The sequence below is a fragment of the Thamnophis sirtalis genome, unplaced genomic scaffold, assembly GCF_051295495.1.
Source record: "Thamnophis sirtalis isolate CommonGarterSnake01/CBP01778 unplaced genomic scaffold, rThaSir2_p1.2 scaffold_10, whole genome shotgun sequence".
NCBI lineage: Eukaryota > Metazoa > Chordata > Lepidosauria > Squamata > Natricidae > Thamnophis > Thamnophis sirtalis.
The window spans coordinates 11883976-11906129 of NW_028261390.1; the positions used below are offsets into that span (position 1 = coordinate 11883976).

At 42.9% G+C, this 22154-nt stretch overlaps 1 protein-coding gene across 1 annotated transcript in view; it reads left to right on the plus strand.

The window, feature by feature from the left end:
• Positions 1-400: 400 nt before the first annotated feature.
• Positions 401-22154, plus strand: part of AFF1 (ALF transcription elongation factor 1) — a 172839-nt gene continuing 151085 nt past the window's right edge. The window contains exons 1-2 of the mRNA XM_087724075.1: positions 401-499; positions 15913-15972. Coding sequence (XP_087580201.1) covers positions 15941-15972 — 32 coding nt within the window. The 5' untranslated portion in view covers positions 401-499; positions 15913-15940. The remainder of the gene's footprint in view (positions 500-15912; positions 15973-22154) is intronic.

Here is a 22154-nt window from a genome sequence, read left to right on the forward strand (position 1 = left end):
TAAAAATTACCGGGGCTTTTCTACGCTGGGTTTGAATATCCCCAAGCCATTTCCTGCCCTTGAGAATAGGATGCCCATAAAAAGTTACCCCCCCCCAAAAAAAAACCAACTCTTCGGCTTTTTCCGGAGACGATTCGGGGCGGTCTGCCGAAGTGCATAGGCGCCTGTCAATGCCTCGGTGGGGCGGGGCTAGAACCTGTCTGGATTTGCTGCTCCCTGGTTGGCGGCTTGGGCGGGGCCAATCCCGAGAAGGCTGGGCGGCCAGCCTCTCCCCCCACGTGACCAAGTTCCAGCTGCTGCTCCCGTAACCGCCCCCCCTGGCCGGAGAGAGAGAGAGAGAGTGGAGAACCAGCAAGCCAACGAACGTCAAATGCTGCTCTTATAACTTTGTTTCTTCTCCCCGCCCACTTCACCTGCCTCGGCTGGCTTGAGAAGGGTGGGGAGGCGCCCCGTTCTTAGCCTCTCGCCTCCCGATGGGAACTGCCTGGATTGAGCCAAGGTGAGAAAAAGACTTTCCCCCTCCCCTCTTTTCTTAATAAATTCCTAGCAAAAACAAAAATTATTTTCTTTCTAATCCAATGCAATTAAAATATAAGAAAGTTTCTATTTCGGGCTTGCAGAGAATGAAGATTGCCATTCAGCAAATAAAATGGAGAGAGAGAGAGAGAGACCGTATATCAATACGATTAAAAAATAAAGTTTCTACCGTATATCTTATCCATCCATCTAGCTATCCATTTTATTTGCTGAATGATATCTTCATTCTTTGCAAGACAGATACACACACACACACACACACACCAACCTGAGGATGTATGTGTGTGTGTGTATATATGTTTTATTGTGCTGATATATATATATATATGTGTGTGTTTTTTTAATTTGTGCTGATAAATAAATAAAGGGAGACTAGTATAGATCTATTTCAAGCTATTTAGCTCTCATCAGCTAGCCATACCCTTACTGGGATTTGAACCTGGGCTATATTGCACACTAGGTATACTAGTGTGCAATTTAAAAAATCTAATTATATATATATATATATATAGTCTTGCAAAGAATGAAGATGTCATTCAGCATATAAAATGGATAGATATACGGTATATCAATACAATTAAAAAATAAAGTTTCTATTCCTGGCTTGCAGCAAAGAATTTAAAATTATGTGCGTGTGTGTGTGTATAAAATGCATTGCAATTAAAACATAAGAGTTTCGATTTCTAGCTTGCAAAAATGAAGATCGTCGTTCAGCAAATAAAATAAAATAAATATACAACGCATTGCAATTTAAAAAATAAGAAAGTTTATATTTCTGGCTTGCAGAGAATGAAGATTTCCATTCATTAAAAAAATAATAATTATACATAGATAGCTATAGATATACCGTAGATCGATACAATTAAAAAAAATAAAGTTTCTATTTCTGGCTTGCAGAGAATGAAGATTCCCATTCCGGGAAGGGGGGGGAAGGGTATTTGGGGGGGGGGGGAAGGATTTGGTTCATTAAATGGCTCCTTCCTACCTTCCCCTCCCTTTCCCTTGTGTGTTCCAACTTTTCCTGCGGTTCCCCCCCCCCCCCATTGCCCCCGGCTTTCCCCTTTGCAAATCCTGGCTTTTTAAAGTGAAGCTAGCGACGATCGAGTCGTGCCGGGCGTTTGCACGCGGATCTCTCTCTCTCTCTTTCTCTCGGGCTAGATGGGGGTTTGGAAGGAACGTGTGTCTTCGCCTGTGTGTGCCTTGTGTGTGTGTGTGTGTTTGTGTGTGTCTGTGCTGCTGGATTTCGCATTGTTATGCATGCAGGGCGTGTGTGACGTGGGTTCGTCTTTGCTCGGCTGCATCCAGCCTGAATGGCAAGAGAAGCGTGCCCGGGGATTTGTTGACAAGTTGTTGTTCAAAGTGTTTCTACATTCTTCAAATTTCTTTTTTTTTAAAAAAAAATAAATGGTTACTTGGATTGTTGTTGTTTTTTAAGTCAGGTTTTCCGAGTTGCGAGTTCGTTCTCCCTCCGCGGGGATGCGATCCACTATTTTTTTTTTTTTTTTGGCATTCTTAGATTAGCACAACAATATGTGCTACAAATTAGAATTTTTGTGGTAAATGTCTATGGAGATCCTCAGTCATCCAGGTACTTTTCCAAAAAGCAACTGGATTTTCTTGGTGTGTTTTTCCCCCCCCCCCCCGCTTTGAAAATGTTTCACTTCTCATCCAAGAAGCTTCTTCAGTTCCTTCAACTCTTCAGTTGTAAGAAGAAGAAGAAAAAACATCCACTTGCTTAAATTTCTTTAAATTAAAAAAAAAAAGGCGGATGTTTTCTCCCAGGAAGAAATTGCTTTATGCCATATGTGGCTCCTCTGGGTGTGCTTAGGTTGGGATGTGGCGATGAGTTCCTCTTCTTGGGGCCATAGACCTGTAGGATTCACTGAAGAATAATAAGCTGATGGGTGTTGTGTAAACGTTCACAGTTGTGTAGTAAGGGTGCACAGTTAAGGACTCCTTTCCACCGCAATGTAAAATAGACTTTAGAATCTTGGAAGGCGTTAGGTTGAAAAGTAAGAGTCACTCTGCTGAATCTGTGTAGATAGAGTGCAGAGAAAGAAGAGGGGAAACAGGACAGTATTTTGCAATTTTAGAACAGAATAGAATAGAATAGAATTCTTTATTGGCCAAGTGTGATTGGACACACAAGGAATTTGTCTTTGGTGCATAAACTCTCAGTGTACATGAAAAGATACATTCGTCACAGTAAGGTACACCACTTAATGATAGTCATAAGGTACAAATAAGCAATCAAATCATACTAGGAAACAATATAAATCGTAAGGATACAAGCAACAGGGTTACAGTCTTAGAGTCGTAAGTGGGAGGAGATGGGTGATAGGAACAATGAGAAGATTAATAGTAATGCAGACTTAGTAAATAGTTTGACAGTGTTGAGGGAATTATTTGTTTAGCAGAGTGGTGTCGTTGGGGAAAAACCGTCCTTGTGTCTAGTTGTTTTGGTGTGCAATGCTCTATAGCATCGTTTTGAGGGTAGGAGTTGAAACAATTTGTGTCCAGGATGCGAGGGGGTCTGTAAATATTTTCACAGATCTCTTTTTGACTGAAGCAATTGTGAAGTTCAGAGATATTTCAACTCTTTATTTCATTTGAGACCAACTCTGGAGGGTGCCTTCCCTAAAATGGGCGGGGGGGGGGTTGTCCCGGTGCAGCCAAAAAAAAATAGGACCCAAAGCAGAAATAAAACATCAAAATACTTTAAATTGCATGGAAAGCACTAACAATAGTTAATACAGTGACTTTCATCATTTCCCTCTGTCTTTCCAAATGTCATCAATTATGGGGTTTTTTAAGGACTGCTGAGGACTCTTCTGGTTGCAGTGTCTGGGTGGTGGTGGTGTCACGTCCCCTTTTGCAACTTTCTGACCAGCAAAGTCGATGGGGAAGCCAGATCCACTTAACAACAACGTTACTAATTGAACAACTGCACTGATTCACTTAACAAATGTGGCAAGAAAAGTCGTACAATGGGGAAAAATGAATTTCTCACTTAGCAACATACATTTTGGGCTCAACTGTGGTCGTACGTTGAGGACTACCTGTAGCATAGAGCAGTGTTTCTCAACTTTGGCAACTTTAAGATGCTATGCTGGCTGGAGAATTCTGGGAGTTGAAGTCTATACATCTTAGAAATTGACAAGGCAGAGGAAGGGCTGCTGTAGGTAAAAGGTGGGATTTTGACATACTTAGAGAATTGCATCAACATGCACTGAAGGTGAAATTGTGTGACTGTAATAATAATGGTTGCAGACGGTCTTGAAATGAATTTGAAATGCAAAAGTGAATAATTAAATGATGATTAAATTAGTGATGTGGTAAGATAGAGATAGGTTCATTGCAGGGGTGGGTTCCAGCAGGCACTTGATGCATGCTGCGCGCACATGCACAGTTCAATAAAAAATGTTCTGTGCATGCGCAGAAGCCAAAAACAAGATGGTGGCACTTACAGCAGTGCTAGGAGAACCAGTTTGGGGGCGTGGCAGGCCTACGTCGCTTCTGGTTCCAGCGGCCCAGGCCGCCAAACTACTTCCAGTTCGGCTGCACCGGTCCGAACTGGAAGAAAGCCACCAGTGGTTCATTGTGATGTTTGTTATTGCATTTATTGCTTTGTTTACCTTTTGTCTGAGCAAAAGGCATCTCTGGAAAAATCATACTGTGTGGAATTGAAGCACTGGAGATCTCTCCTTCAGCAGTCTCGCACTCAGCTCTTCCCCTTGGTTCATATTTCTTACTGTGTCCCTTGGGAGCTATACAATAGTCCTTGACTTACAAAAGTTTACTTAGTGACCGTTACAACAGCCCTGAAAAAAAATGACCACTTTTCAGTTACAACCTTTGCAGCATCCCCATGATCATGCGATCAAAATTCAGGTGCTTGGCAACTGGTTCTCACTTATGACTGCTGCTTTGCCCAAAGTCATGCAATCACCTTTTGCACCCTTCGGGCAATGGGGAAGCCAAATTCACTTTAAAAAAAACAACAGGTTGCTAACTTATCAACTTGCAGTGATTCACTTAATAATGGTGGCAAGGAAAGTCGTAAAATGGAGGCAAAACTCACTGGGCCAATGTCTCGCTTAACCACAGAAATGTTGGCCTCAATTATGGTTGTAAATTGAGGACTAGAACAACAGAGTTGGAAGGGACCTTGGAGGTCTTCTAGTCCAACCCTCTACTTAGGCAGGAAACCTTATACTGTTTCAGACAAATGGAGGTCCAATCTCTTCTTAAAAACTTCCAGTGTTGGAGCATTCACAACTTCTGGAGGCAAGTTGTTCCACTGATTAATTTTTCTCACTGTCAGGAAATTTCTCCTCACTTCTAAGTTGCTCCTCTCCTTGATTAGTTTCCACCCACTACCTGTTCTTAAAAATGTTCTGCCAAAGTTCATGGGAAACTAAAACCAGAATTTTTAGCAATTCCTTTATTAGGACCACCCAGAAGACTATGGGAGTATGTGACTTACCGAAATGGGGATTAATTGAGAGTTTTGGAGGGCTTGGAAAATGGCACACCCCTTTGTGTATTTTGACTGATCTTAATAAAGATATCATATAGCTATGAATTTTGCAATAGCTGTGATCCGTCACTCTGTTGACTCCATGGAGCCTAAGCCATCCATAAATCACTGGGTCCGGAGCAAATATATCCAAGGACAATTTGGAGTGAGAAAGAGGGAGAGCGATTGAGAGATTTTACAAAATAAGTAATAGGCAGCTGGACGCCTGCATTTGACATTCCTGGCTAAAGCTTTGAAAAACAACGCTTCTTTTTAAGAATGGCCCTTTTTTTTCCTGGTGTCATTAAAAAAAACAACCCACACCATTCTAACCTGTGCTGAATACTTTGTCTTACTGTCATTTGCAAGGAACAGAATATAAAAGGAAGTAAAAATAATAATGTGGATGAGGCATGCACTTTTTAATCAAATGAAAGCATTGCTACTTTTGGATCATATTAAAACAAGGAAAAGCTAAAAAAAAAAACAACCCATGGCTTTTGCACTAAGCAGAACTAGTTCTACCCATATATTTATTTTATGGAATTAAATGATTAACCTATGATTATTTAATAATTTCTAAAGACGGAAAAGTGCCTACACTGAACATGTGCTGTAATATGAATTTCTGTTGTCCCATTACTTTCTCAAACAATTGGCATTTAATTCAGAATGACATCTGCATGCATAAAAACCCATGAATTTTGCAGAACATAATTAGCAAATGGGAAACCCCTTTCGGACAAAAGGGGAGACTGAATGGCCACACAGCATTTTGAATGCCACATCTAAATTCATTAGCTAAATTAAGTATTTTGTTTTGGAAAAAACATATTGCTATTTGCCCCATGTTCAGTGTAGGTGCTTAAATTTCCACCTGTAGAAATTATTAAATAATTATAGATTAATCATTTAATTCTATAAAATAAATATATGGATAAAACTAGTTCCGCTTAGTGCAAAAGCCGTGGGTCTTATTAGCTTTTCCTTTCTTTGATATGATCAAAAGTCCTCTACTTATAACCATTTGGTGACCTTTAGAGGTTACAGCGATACTAGATACTAGAAAAGTGACTTATGACCATTTTCCACACTTACAACGGTTATAGCATCCCCATGGGTCATGTAATCAAAGTTCAGATGCTTGGCAGCTGATTCATACTTATGACGGTTGCAGTCTCCTGAAGTCTTCTGATCACCTTTTGCGGCCTTCTAACAAGCAAAATCAGTAAGGAAGCCAGATTCACTTAACAACTGTGGCAAGAAAGGTCATAAAATGGGGCAAAACTTACTTAGCAACTGTCTCGCTTAGCCACAGACACTTTGGGCTCAATTGTGATTGTATGTTGAGAACTACCTGTATATAGAAATGTGACGTAGAGTTTCTGAACTAAACTTCCATCAATATATATAAATACTCCGTTGGGGCATTCCTTATTCCTTAATCCATGTCTCCTCTATTCTTGAATGTTTGATTTACTGCATTCTAACAATTGTTTTATAAATAGCTATTTAAACGCTAAATATTTCGTTAAAAATGTTACCTCCTCTAACGATTTTGAATGTTTTGAAGCACCTTGGGTGGATGGCTCCTACCTGAGTCTCAAGTGCCCTGATGGAATGTGCACCTGCGGGAACAGTGGGCGAGACTTTTGGGAAGACAGAGGTTTCTCAGAAAGAGGCCCAGATTAAGGGACACTGCAGCCTCAAAGTGGATGGAGCAGTGGGGAAGAGGTTCAGGGTAGCCACTCTCTAAAACAAGGTGGTCAAACCCACGTCGCCACGGCGGCATCATATGACGTATCGGGACTTTTTCTCCCTTCACTAAACCGGGCATGGGGGTGGCCAGAGTGTGACGCATTAGAACCACAGGCCGGGAAGTTGACAGCCCTGCTCTAGAATCTCTTAACGATAGATCAAGCTATAGTTATAACTTTAGTTTGGCAAGATTCCGTCCATTAGGTATAAGCAGATATAGATAGTCCTTGATTTAACAGCAGTGCATTTAATGACTGTTCAAAGTTACAGCGGCACTGAAAAAAGTGACTTATGACCAGTGGTGGGTTCCGGATCCCGTTGCTCCACGATGCCTCCGCAACACTCCAGCTGCTTGGCGGAGTGTTGCGCAGACGCCGTACGCTTCGTGTGCATGTATAGAAGTCCCGAACAGTTCAAATACAGATAAGGAGTGTGGGCGGGCAGGTGGGCCCTCCGGAGCATCATACCGGAACGGTACCTGGTGCTCCCAGCAGGCACCGGTAGGCCCGTACCGGGGTGTACCGGTTGTATCCCACCACTGCTTACAACCATCTTTCACAGTTATGACCTTTGCAGCAACCCCATGATCATGTGCTCAAAAGCCAGATGCTTGGCAACTGGTTTATACCTAAGACCGTTGCTGTGACCCAGTGTCACCTTTTGCGACCTTCTGACAAGCCAAGTCAACCGGGAAGGCAGATTTGCTTAACCGGGTTAGTAATGAATCAACCACAGTGATTCACTTAACAACAGTGGCAAGAAAAGTTGTAAAATGGGGCAAAAGCCAATTAACAAATGTCTTACTTAACAACAGAATTTTGGAGCTCAGTTGTAGTTGTAAGTCGAGGACTATCTGTAAAGGATTGAACTCAATTGGAACTTGCGTTTGAAGTGAAGATACTCACCAATCAAATGGTGCTCTGACATCTTGAACTTATCTCTGTTTACTTGAAAATAGCTTCTCTTTTCTGCAGAATTAGATCAGTAGTTACAGCGACACGCCTGGATGTTAGGGTACAATTCCATTCCCTAGGCCTGTGATGGCAAACCTATGTCACGTGTGCCACAGGTGACACGCAGAGCACTCTCTGCGAGCACGCGAGCCGTCATCCCAGCTCCGCTCCACCGCGCATGCCTCCTGCTGGCCAGCTGGTTTTCGGGTTTCTGCCGTGTATGCGTGGAGGGTGGAGTGCATGCAGAAGATGCACTGGGGGAGCAGGGGGTTGTGTGTACATGAGTGTGGGTTGTGGGGGGGTGTCAGGTGGTTGTGGGGGGTCACGTGCACATGCGGGGGTGCATGCAGGGGAGGTCGTGTACGCATGCACGGGGGTGTGGGGAGTGCAGGGGGGCCACACGTACATGCACAGGGGGTAAGGTGCATGCAGGGAGTTGCGCATGTGCTTTGCATAATGGGTGCTTTTGGCATGCAGCGACGAAAAGGTTAGGCATTGGTTTATCTCACGGGATATAGCAGAACTGGCATTCTTCAAGTCCCTTCCATGAATTAATGTCGCCTAGTGGGGCCCAAGGATACATCTTCCCTGATGTAGGCCCTGCCCTATGGAACAAAATTCCATAGATTTGGAGTCTCCTGAATCTTTTTGTCCTTCTCCAGGGCTCCAAAGACTTGGTTCTTCCTCACATACTGAGCCAGACAATGGGATGAGGATGTACAGAGTGTAAAACTCTTGAATGAGTTATGTCTTGATAGCTTTAGTTGCTTCTCTTATTACCATGTTTTCCCCAAAATAATCCAGGGTCTTATTTTCCTTTGTCCCCCGAAATAAGCGCTTGGCCTTATTTTCAAGGAGGTCTTATTATTTTTGAGGTGTAGGAAGTCCCTTAACTGCGGCCTCTGGCCCGTGGATCAGCTGATCAAGAGTGGGCCGGAGGTTCTGTCTCTGTTTATGGTACACTCTTGCCAGCCCTAGCGTCTCCGGGCCTGCCCCTCTTTTTGCGGCCACCACTAAGAGAAGGGGCACGGTAGCTAGAGTTTGCTGGAACAGCCTCCACGAGGGGGTTCCGCGTGGACGACAGGCGCATGTGGGGCATGTTACCCCCTTTCCCCACTCAGGAAATGGCAGGGACCAGCTGAACATGCGTTTAAATATTTTAGGGGAGGGCACTAAAAAGCCCAATTGGGCTTATTATCCCGGAAGGTCTTATTTTCAGGGAAACAAGGTATTTATGTTATTTCGTTAGCCTGCAGTTTTCAAGGTCTTCACTTATGTTATCCTGTGTTAATGTTACTTCAAATTATAAGTCGGCCCAAATCACTCTTGTGAATTTGGCAGCCATCTAAATTCAGCGCATTAATTAATGATAACTATCCACAGATCTAGAGATTGTGAAACAGAGAAATTAAAAGCATTAAAAATAGTGTCTGCGTTTAATGAATACATTGGGAGTAAAGGGGATAGTTATTACAGTAATTATGCATTCACCTCATCTGAATTAATAAAGATAAGCAAACTTTGGAATATATATATATATGTATGTATGTATGTATGTATGTATGTATGTATATGTATATGTATATGTATATGTATATGTATATGTATATGTATATGTATATGTATATGTATATGTATATGTATATGTATATGTATATGTATATATGTATATATGTATATATGTATGTTATATATATGCTGATAGATAAATAAATAAAGGGAGACTAGTATAGATCTATTTCAAGCTATTTAGCTCTCATCAGCTATATATATACACACACACACACACACACACACACACACACACATACATACATACATACATACATATATATATATATATATATATATATATATATGTTGTATTTGTGCTGATAAATAAATAAAGGGAGACTGCACAAGCATCAGCACAAATACAACACAAATGTAACAAAGGCAACAGTAAAAATATTGGGTTTCTGCCTGGATGGTCTCTTGTGACAAGCCGATGGACAGAGAATGGAAGCAGTGGACTTCCTCCCATATTTGGGCATACCAGGGTTGCAACTCTAATTACATACATACATACATACATACATACATGCATGCATGCATGCATGCATACATGCATACATACATATACAATAAATAAAGGGAGACTAGTATAGATCTATTTCAAGCTATTTAGCTCTCATCAGCTAGCCATAATCTAATCCCAGTAAGGGTATGGCTAGCTGATGAGAGCTAAATAGCTTGAAATAGATCTATACTAGTCTCCCTTTATTTATTTATCAGCACAAATACAACATTTATATATATACATGCATGCATGCATGCATACATACATACATACATACATACATACAGACACACACACACACACACACACACACACACACACACACTGGCATCATTATTGAAAATGTTTAACCCAACTATAAACCCACAAAATAAATTGACGAGATGTTATTTTTTCCCCCCTGGCTAAAATCATACTGGATTTTGTTTGAGTAACCAATCTGAAGGCTTCACATCAAAAAATGAATGGGACCAAGATAACACAAATGGATGGAGAAAAGCCAGAACAATATTTAATATAATTTAATGCATTAACATGAATTGTTTAATAAAGTCTATGTGAATATTGGTTGTGTGCAATTGTTATAACTTCCCTTGACTATAGTCGTAGTTGATTTGAAAGGTCCATCTCAACTGACAGGGCCCCAAAACACTGGCCTTAGTTAAATTGCATGTTTTCAGCATAGCTCACCTTAAAATAGCCAACATTGTGGCTTCTGTTCAGAATTTGCTTTGGGCTGCATTTCAAGTGAAAACTGCGTAAGTTGAAATGTTTTCCTTTCAAACGCAAGCGGTGGGAAGAAAAACACGGAATAGGATTTTTCATGGACCTTTGTGGTCGGAGAAACACTCCTACAGTCACATTTTCCTCAGCTTTTGTTTTTCCTGCTTTTCTTGTTCCAAAAACTGGAGCTGCACAGACTCCATCACAGCACACCGATTGTGCTGGGCGTGGTTTTACTCAGCACAAATTTCTGAGCCTGACAACCTGCGAGTGATTTGGTAAAACCATCGCTGGCTAGCCGGTACATGTTAGCATCCTGTGAAAACTTCGTTGATTTGCAACCCGCAAGAGATAAGGACCGAGATAGCTGGTTGGCAGCTTTGCCCAGATAGAAAGTGAAATCTTGCACGCTTCTGTGGTTAAAGTGAGCATGGCTCCATATCCAAGGTAGCTGCATTCCTTCTTAATAAAAAAAAGTGCTGCATATATTATAAATTAACTTTTCTTCCAGAAAAGCAGCATTGAGTATACTCAATTCGACACTAACCATTTTTAAATTCACCCGTTTGTGTTTTTCTAATTTTGGAACTTGGAAAACTGGTTTCAAACAAACATTTTCAGCCTGCTCCACATGCTCCACTGTCTGTTACTACCTTAAAAGTTCTTGCAACAAATGTTTCCTCAATTAGGAAATCCTCTTCTCCAGCAGATTATTCTTACTTTAGCCTCCATTGGGTAGCTAGAAAATATGGGGGCAGCTCTGATACACCGTAATATACAAGATATCCTACTTCTTCCTGGCTACATTAGGCTTTTTCATTGAATTCTCAGAAATTATAGCTGCTCTCATTTGTCTTACGGAACCTTTTACATGCTGTGTGGAAAGAAGGGAGAAAGGAAGAAAGGAGGAAAAGAGGGAGAGTGGGAGGAAGGAAAGAAGGAGGTAAGGAGAGAGAGAAGGAAGGAAGACGCTTAGAGGGTAGTGATGGCTAACCTTTTTGTCGTTGTATGCTGAAAGTGTGTGCGTGTGTGACAGCGCTTATACCCATTATGCAATGTTTGTGTGTCCCCGTGCCCTGCCCCTGCACATGTACTCTGTCCCCTGCGCATGTGCGCCTGACCCCTCCTGCACTCCTCCGTGCATGCACCCTTCCCCCTCTACCCATTTTTGGCTTCCAGGTTGGTGCAAGAGGCCTTCCAGGGCCAAATACCCCCCTGCCCCTCATTTTGGGCCTGGAAGGCCTCCTGCACCAATCTGAAATCCAAAACGGGGTGTGGGGGCACTGCGCAAGCCCCCAAAATGCAATGCAAGCACCCCCACACATGCGCTTCGCCCCATGCATGTGTTTGTACATCCCCCGCATGCAGCCAGCCCCCTGTGCATGGACAGCAGAGAAAACAAGCTGGCCAGCGGGAGGTGCACACGCATGCATGGTGGAGCTGGGCTGGGGTGATGACAGGTGTGCCCGCAGAGATGGCGTAACTCCTGTGGCGCGGGTGCCATAGGTTCGCCATCACGGTTATAGGGTTTTTCAAGGATTTAACTATTGTATATCTACTTTGTAAGTACTGTGTTTTTCGGAGTATAAGACGCACCAAGGTTTTGAAGAAGCAATTTTTTTTAAAAAGTAGGTAGGTAAGTAGAGGGATAGAGAAAGAAATAGAAAGAGATAGAGAAATACAGTAAATAGGGAGGGAGGGAGGGAGGGAGGGAGAGTAGGTAGGTAGATAGAGGGAGGGAGAGAAATACAGTAGATTGGTAGGGGGAGGGAGAGAGAGAGAGAGTAGGTAGGTAGGTAGATAGAGGGATAGAGAAAGAAAGAGAGAAATACAGTAGATAGGTAGGTAGGGAGAGAGATAGAGTAGGTAGGTAGGTAGATGTTTCCAGGTGTATTTATCCATGTATTGGAGAAGGAAATCACTGACAATCTGCAGCACCTAAGACTTTGTTTCTGTTGGCACAGCACTTGATCAATGTAATTCTCATCAATCACTCTTACTAAAGAGCTTTCCGAAAGGAAAAAAAAAGTTTTTGCACTCTGCAAAACTCCCAAAAATGTTTTTTTTTTAAAAAGGCATGAATAGCCTTGGGGGGGGGGCGCTTGCAGAATGCTCTTCAGGGGGTGGGCCCCCCAAAAGCGAGCAAAAACCAGCCCATTTTTTGCAAAAATGGGTCTGTTTTTGTCAAAAAATTTGCATGCACAGCCTTATGAAGGCTTATAGAGTGCTGCTGAGGGGGGGGGGGGCAAAAAACGGGCCGTTTTTTGCTCATTTCTGCCCTCCCCAGCCCCCCCAGGAGCTCTCGGAAAGCCTCCATAAAGCTATGCATGGCCATTTTGGTGAAGGGGGCGGGGCTTTGGGAGGCAAAAAATGCTGTATTCGATGTATAAGACACACCCAGATTTTCAGCCTCATTTTTGAGGGGAAAAGGGTGCGTCCTATACTCCGAAAAATACGGTATTTTGAGCAACAGTGAACATTCTAGACTTGCAGGCTACTGGGGAAAATAATGCTGGGTTTCAGAAAACCACTTGAAAAAGAACTATCTTGCTATGTTGTGCTAGGGAAGAAGCCTCTGGCATTTTGGCATTCTTAAAATGCTGAAGATGACTGTGAGATAGTAAATGGCCCGCATACTGGAGGATTGGGGTGGGGGAGTTCATTTGTGCTGCTGGGAAAGGAACCACATGTCTGGTGTTCCCGCTGTTTGTTTTGCTAATATTTATTTGAATTCTTCCTCTGCGTTCCATTTCCGTCTGATATTTTTAATCAACCTGTAAATAGATTGCATTTATAGCTTAAATAGGCATTTTACCTGAAAGGAGGACAGTTCTGAATTTGAGCCAATTCCATACCCCCCATATTTATGAATTATGTTATCAGGTTGATGTTGACTCAGTCCTTCTACCAATCCACTCATCATCTCTGTAACTTAATCTATTATGGTCATAAGTCAAAGATTACCTGTATGTGGGTTTATTTATTTTTCTATACGCCATGGATTTATCTTTTGGTCTGTCCACGGTGTTCTATGTACAGTTTTACCCATGTATATGTACATGTATGTGTGTAGAATACTAGAATAGAATGGAGCTGGAAGAGAACTTAGAGGTCTTATAGTCCAGCCCCCTGCTGAAGCGGAGAACCTATACCAGTGTTTCTCAACCTTGGCAACTTGAAGATGTCCGGACTTCAACTCCCAGAATTCCCCAGCTTTGCTGGCTGGGGTATTCTGGGAGTTGAAGTCCGGACATCTTCAAGTTGCCAAGGTTGAGAAACACTGACCTGTACCATATCAGACAAGTGACTATCTAGTCTCTTCTTAAAAACCTCCAGTGACGGAGCACCCAAGATTTCTGAAGACAAGCTGTTCTACTAGTTAATTGTCCTGACCATCAAGAAGTTTTTCCTTAACTCCAGGTTGCTTCTAGTTTCCAACCATTTCTTGTTTTTCCCTCCGGTGCTTTGGAGAATAATTTGACCCCCCTCTTCTTTGTGGCAGCCACTCAAATACTAGAACCCTGTTATCCTGTCACCCCTAATTCTCATTTTCTTTAGACTAGCCAGACCCAAAACCTGCAGACGTTCTTCATATGTTTTTGTCTCCAGGCCCTTAATCATCTTAGTTGCTCTTCTCTGAACATTTTCCAAAGTCTCAACATCTCTTTTGTAGTATGGTGACCAAAATTGATAGCAGTGTTCCAGGTGTGTTCTTACTAGGATTTTGTACCTTATGCAATGTCCAGCTTTCACAGCTTAGCTTTACCCACTGTATGGAAACAGATACAAACAACTAGGCAAATATTACAGCTGTTAGAATTTCCAACTGGAAACAGTCATGCCAATAAAATATGTGCATGTGTTACTTTTTTTGTCATACTCATCAATGCATATCTGTATATTTGTTTGTTTGCCACAAGCCATCCCCAAAAGATAAGTCTTTTAAATTTGGGCTGCAGAACATTCGCATCTAAATTGCATTTTCAGCAATTTGAATGGCTACAGGTACGAGAATATAACCCCAGAATACAGGGGTGAAATCCAGTAGGTTCTAACAGGTTCTGGAGAACCAGTAGCGGAAATTTTGAGTAGTTCAGAAATACCGGCAAATGCCACATCTGGCTGGCCCAGTGGTGGGTTTCAAATTTTTTTAGAACCTCTTCGGTAGGTGTGGCCTGCTTTGTGGGAGTGGCTTGCCGGCCATGTGACCGGGTAGGAGTGGTTTGCCAGCCATGTGACTGGGTGGGCGTGGCCAACTTGTAAAATGTGGTGAAACTCACTTAACAATGCTCTTGCTTAGCAACCAAAATGTTGGCTCAGAAACTCTGGCATTTGAAGCACGCAAGTCTTAAAGCTGTCAAGTTACAAGACCCTTGCACTCCTAACCCTTTAGAAAAAAAAACCCCAGGGGTGTTCAAACTTGACAGCTTTAAGACTTGTGGACTTCAACTCCCAGAATTCCTCCTCTCGCTCTTCATCTTGATGATGTGCGGACGGGCGGGAGGAGGGAGCTGGAACCGGTTCTAAACGGCACGGTAGATTTGTGGAACCTCTTCTATAGAAGAGGTTAGAACTGGCAGGAACCCACCCCTGGGCTGGCCCCAGTATGGGGTGAGAATGGAGATTTTGCAGTATCCTTCCCCTGCCACACCCACCAAGCCACGCCCACAGAACCGGTAGTAAACAAAATTGAATTTCACCACTGCCAGAATATCGGTGGTGACAAATACAATTTACATAAATTCTCCTCTTCACTTCCAGCCAAAACAAAAGGAAAAAAAAAAAGGTTGGAAATGAGGTCCAAAGGGAAGGGCAAGATGAAAGAGGGCAAAATGAATCTATGGAAAGCAAAAAGGAGAAGCAGCAGAATCAGGAAAAAGTACTTAAGAGTTCTTACGGTTAAAACACATTACATAAGCAGTTTCTTCAACTGCAGAGCCAAAAGTAATCTTCAAAGTCAGCCTGGCTTTTCAGCAAGTTGTTCCCTGTTTTTATATGTCCAGAGACCCCTCACTGCAGATATCTATTTGGAAGAAAACATGGTCCAAATGAGCTTTATGGTGACTTGAGTCTTTCGTCTTGCATTACATAGGAGTATTAAGCTATCTGATCTAAATTAAATTTCATTGTCATTATAAAGGACAAAGCTTTACAGATTATTAAATGCCTCCTTAAAGCTTTCCTCAAAAATCTTGAGTATGAAATAGGAAAAAGAAATGAGAGAGAGAGAGAGAGAGAGAGAGAGAGAGATGACATGACATGACATGACATGGTTATTTAAAAGCAGTATATAAATAGAATGGTCTTCTTCAAAAAAGCACATCATCAATTGACGGCTGATATTTATTTTTCTTATTTCCAAGATGATCTGATTTGCACAGAATTCTCGAGATGACTTCCACAAACAGAAGCAGCAAAAACAGGTAAGATTTTAATCTAAGACTCTGCATGCCTCTTACTTCTTTCTCTCTCCGTGTGTTTTTAAAACTTTCTTCTTTTAAAAGTCCCATATTCAGTCTTGTGTAGCTTCTCTTTTGGGTACCTTCTTTTTTTCCTGAAGAAACGCAAGAATTAAACATTACGTGTTAACATTGGTACTTGGAATTCTTTACGGCTTGGTGGGAATTGTTGGAGGGAATTGATAGAAACCTCTTGAAGATCTGTGTATAGTTGCGTGCCTGCTTTCTTCCCATAGCTATTTGAGACAGGTTGTTGATCTTATGAAGATTTGTGATCTGCTGAATACTGTTGAAGTAAACTTGATGATATTATTGTAAGATGGGTTTGAGATTACTGTACAATTTTTAGAATTCCCAGATGGTATACTTCAGGGGTATCAAAGTCTATTTCATTGACGGCCACATCAGGGTTGTGTTCGACTTCATGGGCCGAGAGTGGGCGTGGCCAGCATGACATCACTCGTGTCCGGGGGCGCCTGTGGTGGCCTGGATGCTCTGCCAGCGAAAATGGGCTCCCAAGCTCTGTTTTCAGCTGTGATGGCCTCCTGCAACCCCCCTGCCAGTGAAAACTGAGCTGGGGGGGGGTTCATACATAGCCCTCGTGAACTCTGTTTTTGCTGACAGAGGCACTTTGGGCCGGTTCTTCGCTGTTTCCAGGGTGACTCCGCGGGCCAGTTCTAAACACCCCGCTGTCTTGAATTTGACACACCTGGTATAATTGAATTGAATTGAATTGAATACTTTATTTGGCCAAGTATGATTAGACACACAAGGAATTTTTTCTCTGGTGCAGAAGCTCTAAGTGTACATGCAAAGTAACAAAATAATGATGAGTATAATGATAATCGTGACCCGTCAAAACCGCGCTCGACTAAGTCGCACCCCATTAAACCGCGTCGCTGACGTCATCAACAGGGCGACAACAGCCAGCGCGGAGAAAGAAGGGTGCTTTAAATAGCGCTTTGAAAGCAAGCCGATTCAACTTAAGGTAAGGGTTAGGTTTAGGGTTAGGTTAAGGGTTAGGGTTAGGGTTAGGGTTAGGTTAAGGGTTAGGGTTAGGGTTAGGGTTAGGGTTAGGTTAAGGGTTAGGGTTAGGTTTAGGGTTAGGTTAAGGGTTAGGATTAGGTTTAGGGTTAGGTTAAGGGTTAGGTTTAGGATTAGGTTTAGGGTTAGGTTTAGGGTTAGGTTTAGGGTTAGGTTTAGGGTTAGGTTAAGGGTTAGGGTTAGGGTTAGGGTTGGGTTAAGGGTTAGGGTTAGGTTTAGGGTTAGGTTAAGGGTTAGGTTTAGGGTTAGGTTTAGGATTAGGTTTAGGGGGGTTAGGTTTAGGTTTAGGGGTTAATTTTAGGTTTAGGGTTTACAGCGTGCTTCTGTCTCCGCGCTGTTGTCGCCCTGTTGATGACGTCAGCTACGCGGTTTAGTCGGACGCAGTTTTGTTGAGCGCGGTTTTGTGGTGGAACCATGATAATACCAATAAGAGATTTTTTTGCGTGACGAACCAGCCGTAATGCCGGCAGCGACACCCCGTCTACAACCACACGCAATAAGTGGGATTCCAGCTCAATATTGTCAAAGAGAACAACCCAAATGCAAACTGTACATGCAATCACTCGAATGAGTCTTTACCTTTTTATTAAATCAGCGGCTATTTTCAAAGAGATGAGCTAATAGGTTAATTATTCACGTCTTGGATTAAAAGAAAAACCACCATATGAGTAGATGGTGGTGGTTGACGTCACTGTTTGGAAAGAACTTTATTGATGTCCTGTGTATCACTTGCCCAAAATCTCAGCGATTTTAAATATGGACTTCATGTATTCCCCAACCAGATTTGGGGTGGGATGGAGGAGGGATACAGCGCTGGGGAATTCCAGGAGTCGAAGTCCGCGTTATCTTAAACTTGCTGAGATTGAGGAAACTCGGCCGTATATGGTGGGTCTGCCCCAGTGGTGAGTTCATCTCCCCATCGCTACCAGTATGCTGATTACGGGGCCGGGCGTCCTGTTCGTGCGCTGCGCACACATGCGCACCCCCACTGCCACTGCAACACCCAGCTGCTTGTCAGAGGTTGCACAGGTGCTGCACGCTGTGCACGCCTGCACAATTGGCTGGTTGCTTTAAAACCCACCACTAGTCTACACGATTTTGAATTGATGGATAATTATTTTATACTGGTTGAAAATTGTACCCTGCCTTTTGACTAAAAAGGTGCTTGAGGGGGCTACTTTGTTTTTTTATTATTATTATTATTATTTTTTATTAGTAAAAGAAAAATACACCAGCCAATAGATTGCAAAAGACAATACAACATCCGCCACTGTTTTGCTTTACATTTGACTACGTTTCGAGACATTTCCATAATAACAAAATCATTATAGACATCAAAAGTTAGGCATCTTCTTCCCTCCCTCCCTCTTTCCTTCCCTCGTTTCTTCTCTGCCACTCCCCTTCCTTCCCTCCCTCCTTCTCTCCTTCCCTCCTTCCTTCCCTCCTTTCTTTTCTCCTTTTCTCCTTCCCTTCCCCCTCCCTTTCCTCTCTCCTTCCCCCCTTCTTTTTCTCATACATTCCCTCCTTCCTTCCCTCCTTCCCTCCTTCCTTTCTTTCTTTTCTCTTAGATTCCTTCCTTTCTTCTCTCCTTCCCTCCTTGCTTCCCTCCCTGCTTCCCTCCCTCCTTCCTACCCCGCATTCTTCTCTTTCTTCTCTCCTTCCTTCTTTCCACCTCTCCTTTCCCTTCTCTCCTTACTCTTCCTCCCCTTTAACCTTCCCCCCTTCTTCCGATTCCACCTTGAGGGGGCTACTTTGGGCTATGCAACATTAACGTTCCTAGATCACAAGAGGACATATTCAAATTTTAAAACTGTAGTATATAAAAACCCATGTTCTCTGGAGTAGTGTTCTGCCTGGACATGCATCTCCCTTAACCTGCCTCCGATATCACACGAAGACAAATCTTGACAGTTGCAGAGAATCAGGAGAACAAATTGTCTTCTGCCTGCGGATTCTTGCCCCATTCAACTGGCATATAAATCAAGATATTTTAACACTCTTTGCAGCTTCCTCTCTCACTGTCAGGAACACATAAGCTTTTGCATATGTTACATTCAGTTGCTTGCAAAAGGATATGCTGCTTGTAGAACAGGATAGATGAAGTGTTAATACCACTTTATAATGCTGTGGTAAGGCCACACTTGGAATACTGCATTCAGTTTTGGTCGCCACGATGTAGAAAACATGTGGAGACTAGAAAGAGTGCAGAGAAGAGCAACAAAGAGGATGAGGGGACTGGAGACTAAAACATATGAAGAACGGTTGCAGGAACTGGGTATGTCTAGTTTAATGAAAAGAAAGACTAGGGGAGACGTGATAGCGGTGTCCCAATATCTCAGGGCTTGCCACAATGAAGAGGGAGTCAAGCTATTCTCCAAGGCACCTGACTGTAGAACAAGAAGCAATGGGTGGAAACTAATCAAGAAGAGAAGCAACTTAGAACTGAGGAGAAATTTCCTGGCAGTTACAACTAATCAGTGGAACAGCTTGCCTCCAGAAGTTGTGAATGCCCCAACACTGGAAGTCTTTAAGAAGATGTTGGATAGCCATTTGTCTGAAACCGTATAGGGTTTCCTGCCTAGGCATGGGGTTGGACTAGAAGACCTCCAAGGTCCCTTCCAACTCTGCTATTGTATTGTATTGTAAACTATTAAGCTTTCCAGAATGACGGTAGCATGGCGATGAAGCGCCATAGATCAAGAAGACGCTACTCGTACACCAGTGGAGATGAGGAAGAGCAGTTTAGAAAAATGTTGAGATTCCTGCTTATAGCTTCTTGCTAAAATTCTGTGCTCAGGCATTCTTCTGGCACGTTAAAAATCCTCCTAACTGCCCGTCACAGCTACCTCTGCATAACATTGGCCTTTCTTGAAGCAATTCTTTTGGAAATGTGGCTAAAAGGTCGAACATATGTGAGTATAGCTAGTCCTCTCCTTACAACCATTCCAGGGTTCGCTCGTGTGCGCACTTCGTTATAATGTACACTGAAGACAGCATTTAATTTCGTTGCACCATGTGCAATGACAGTAAACTAACTAACTAACTAAATAGCATGATCTTTATCAGTGACACTGTCCATTTAGGTTCACCGACTAAACCGTGCCCGACTAAACCGCGTCGCTGACGTCATCAACAGGGTGACAACAGCGCGGAGACAGAAGCACGCTGTAAACCCTAAACCTAACCCCCCCTAAACCTAATCCTAAACCTAACCCTAACCCTAACCCTTAACCTAACCCTAAACCTAATCCTTACCTTAAGTTGAATCGGCTTGCTTTCAAAGCGCTATTTAAAGCGCCCTTCTTTCTCCGCGCTGGCTGTTGTCGCCCTGTTGATGATGTCAGCGACGCGGTTTAATCGGGCGCGGTTTAGTCGAGCACGGTTTTGATGGGTCACGGTCCATTTATAGGGTTCACAATGATAAGACATTTTCAAAGGGTTCTAACAAGCAATGGATGAAAGTACACAGAAACTCTGGACTCCTGAATACAAATGAATATCCATAGATGTTGTAGGATGCGCTGTACTTTGACTCCAAAAATTTTACTGTGCTGCTTCTGAAGCGATGAATTTTAGCTGAGGAGCTGGATTATTTTAGGAAGTTGCTGGGGTGGGGTGGGAAAGCCCTTCCTCAATAGGAGTTCATTTGTTTGCAAAATAAAATGAAAGGCCCCTTGTTTGCATGTTTAAAGAACTGGGATTCACAATGGGCAGCTGACTCTTTCACCTTCCACCGAGAGAAACTTCTTTGGGATGCAAATGGTGGTTAAGACTATCGCCTTAATTAATGAGTCTTCATTTGTCTTGGCTGAAGTTTGCCTCCGTATTTTATTAGAGGCTTGTCCAATTTGTCTGTCTTTCTGTCTTGCGTTAAGGCTGTGAATTGCAAAGGCCTTCTAAAGAACTGTTGTTATTAATAGGGTTTCTGGTTTCGGTTGCTGTGGAAGAGTAACCAAAAGCAGGGCCCCGTGTTAAGAACAAATAATAGAATAACAGAATTGGAAGGGACCTTGGAGGTCTTCTAGTCCAACCCCATGCTCAAGTGGAAGACCCTATACATGTGACGGCAAACCTTTTCAGCACCATGGCCAAACTGGAATGCTACCGGAATACCGGAAACCCCAAGACCAGCTGGCCGGCATGCGCCTGCCTGTTTTTTGGCTGGTTTTTCAGCCCCAAAAATGCTCCCCAAAACAACCTGTTTTCAGGCTGTTTTCCGGTGTTCCAGTGCCGACGAAGACCAGCTGGCCTGCACCCATGTGCGCCAGAAAGCAGAAGAGTAGCTGGCAACGGCACAAATGCCCACAGAGATGGCTCTGCGTGCCATCTCTGGCATGCGTACCATAGGTTCGCCATCACGGCCCTATACCATTTCTGGCAAATGGCTGTCCACCGAGCCTCTTCTTAAAAGCTATGGAGCAACCACAACTTCTGAATGCAAGTGGTTCCACTGGTTAATTGTTCTCAGTGTTAAGACATTTCTCCTTAGTTCTAGGTTGCTTCTCTCCTTGATTATTTATTATTTGTTTGTTTGTTTTGTCAAGCGTGTATAAGATAATAGATGGAAGTATAAACATGATTATGAATACAGGAAATGGATACGAATAAAAGGGAACATTAGGACAGGGACGGTAGGCACACTGGTGCGCTTATGCACGCCCCTTACAGACCTCTTAGGAATGGGGGGAGGTTGCCAGTAGGCAGTCTAAGGTTAAAGTTGTGGGGGTTTGGGGAAGAAACCACAGAGTCAGGTAGAGCATTCTAGGCATTGCCCACTCTGTTGCTGAAGTCATATTTTCTGCAGTTGAGTTTAGCAGGTTTTACCTTAAGTTTGTGTCTATTGCGTGTTTGTGTATGGTTGTAGTTGAAGCTGAAGTAGTCATTGACATTTAGAACATTGTAGCAGATAATTTTATGTGCTATGCTTAGGTCAGTCTGAAGGCGGCATAGTTCTATGTTGTCTAAGCCCAAAATTTCAAGTCTGGTGGCATATTGTATTCTGTTGCGAGCAGAGAAGCGGAGGACTCTCCTTGTGAAATATCGCTGGACTCGGTCAATTGTATTAATGTCCGATATGCAGTGTGGGTTTCAGACAGATGAGC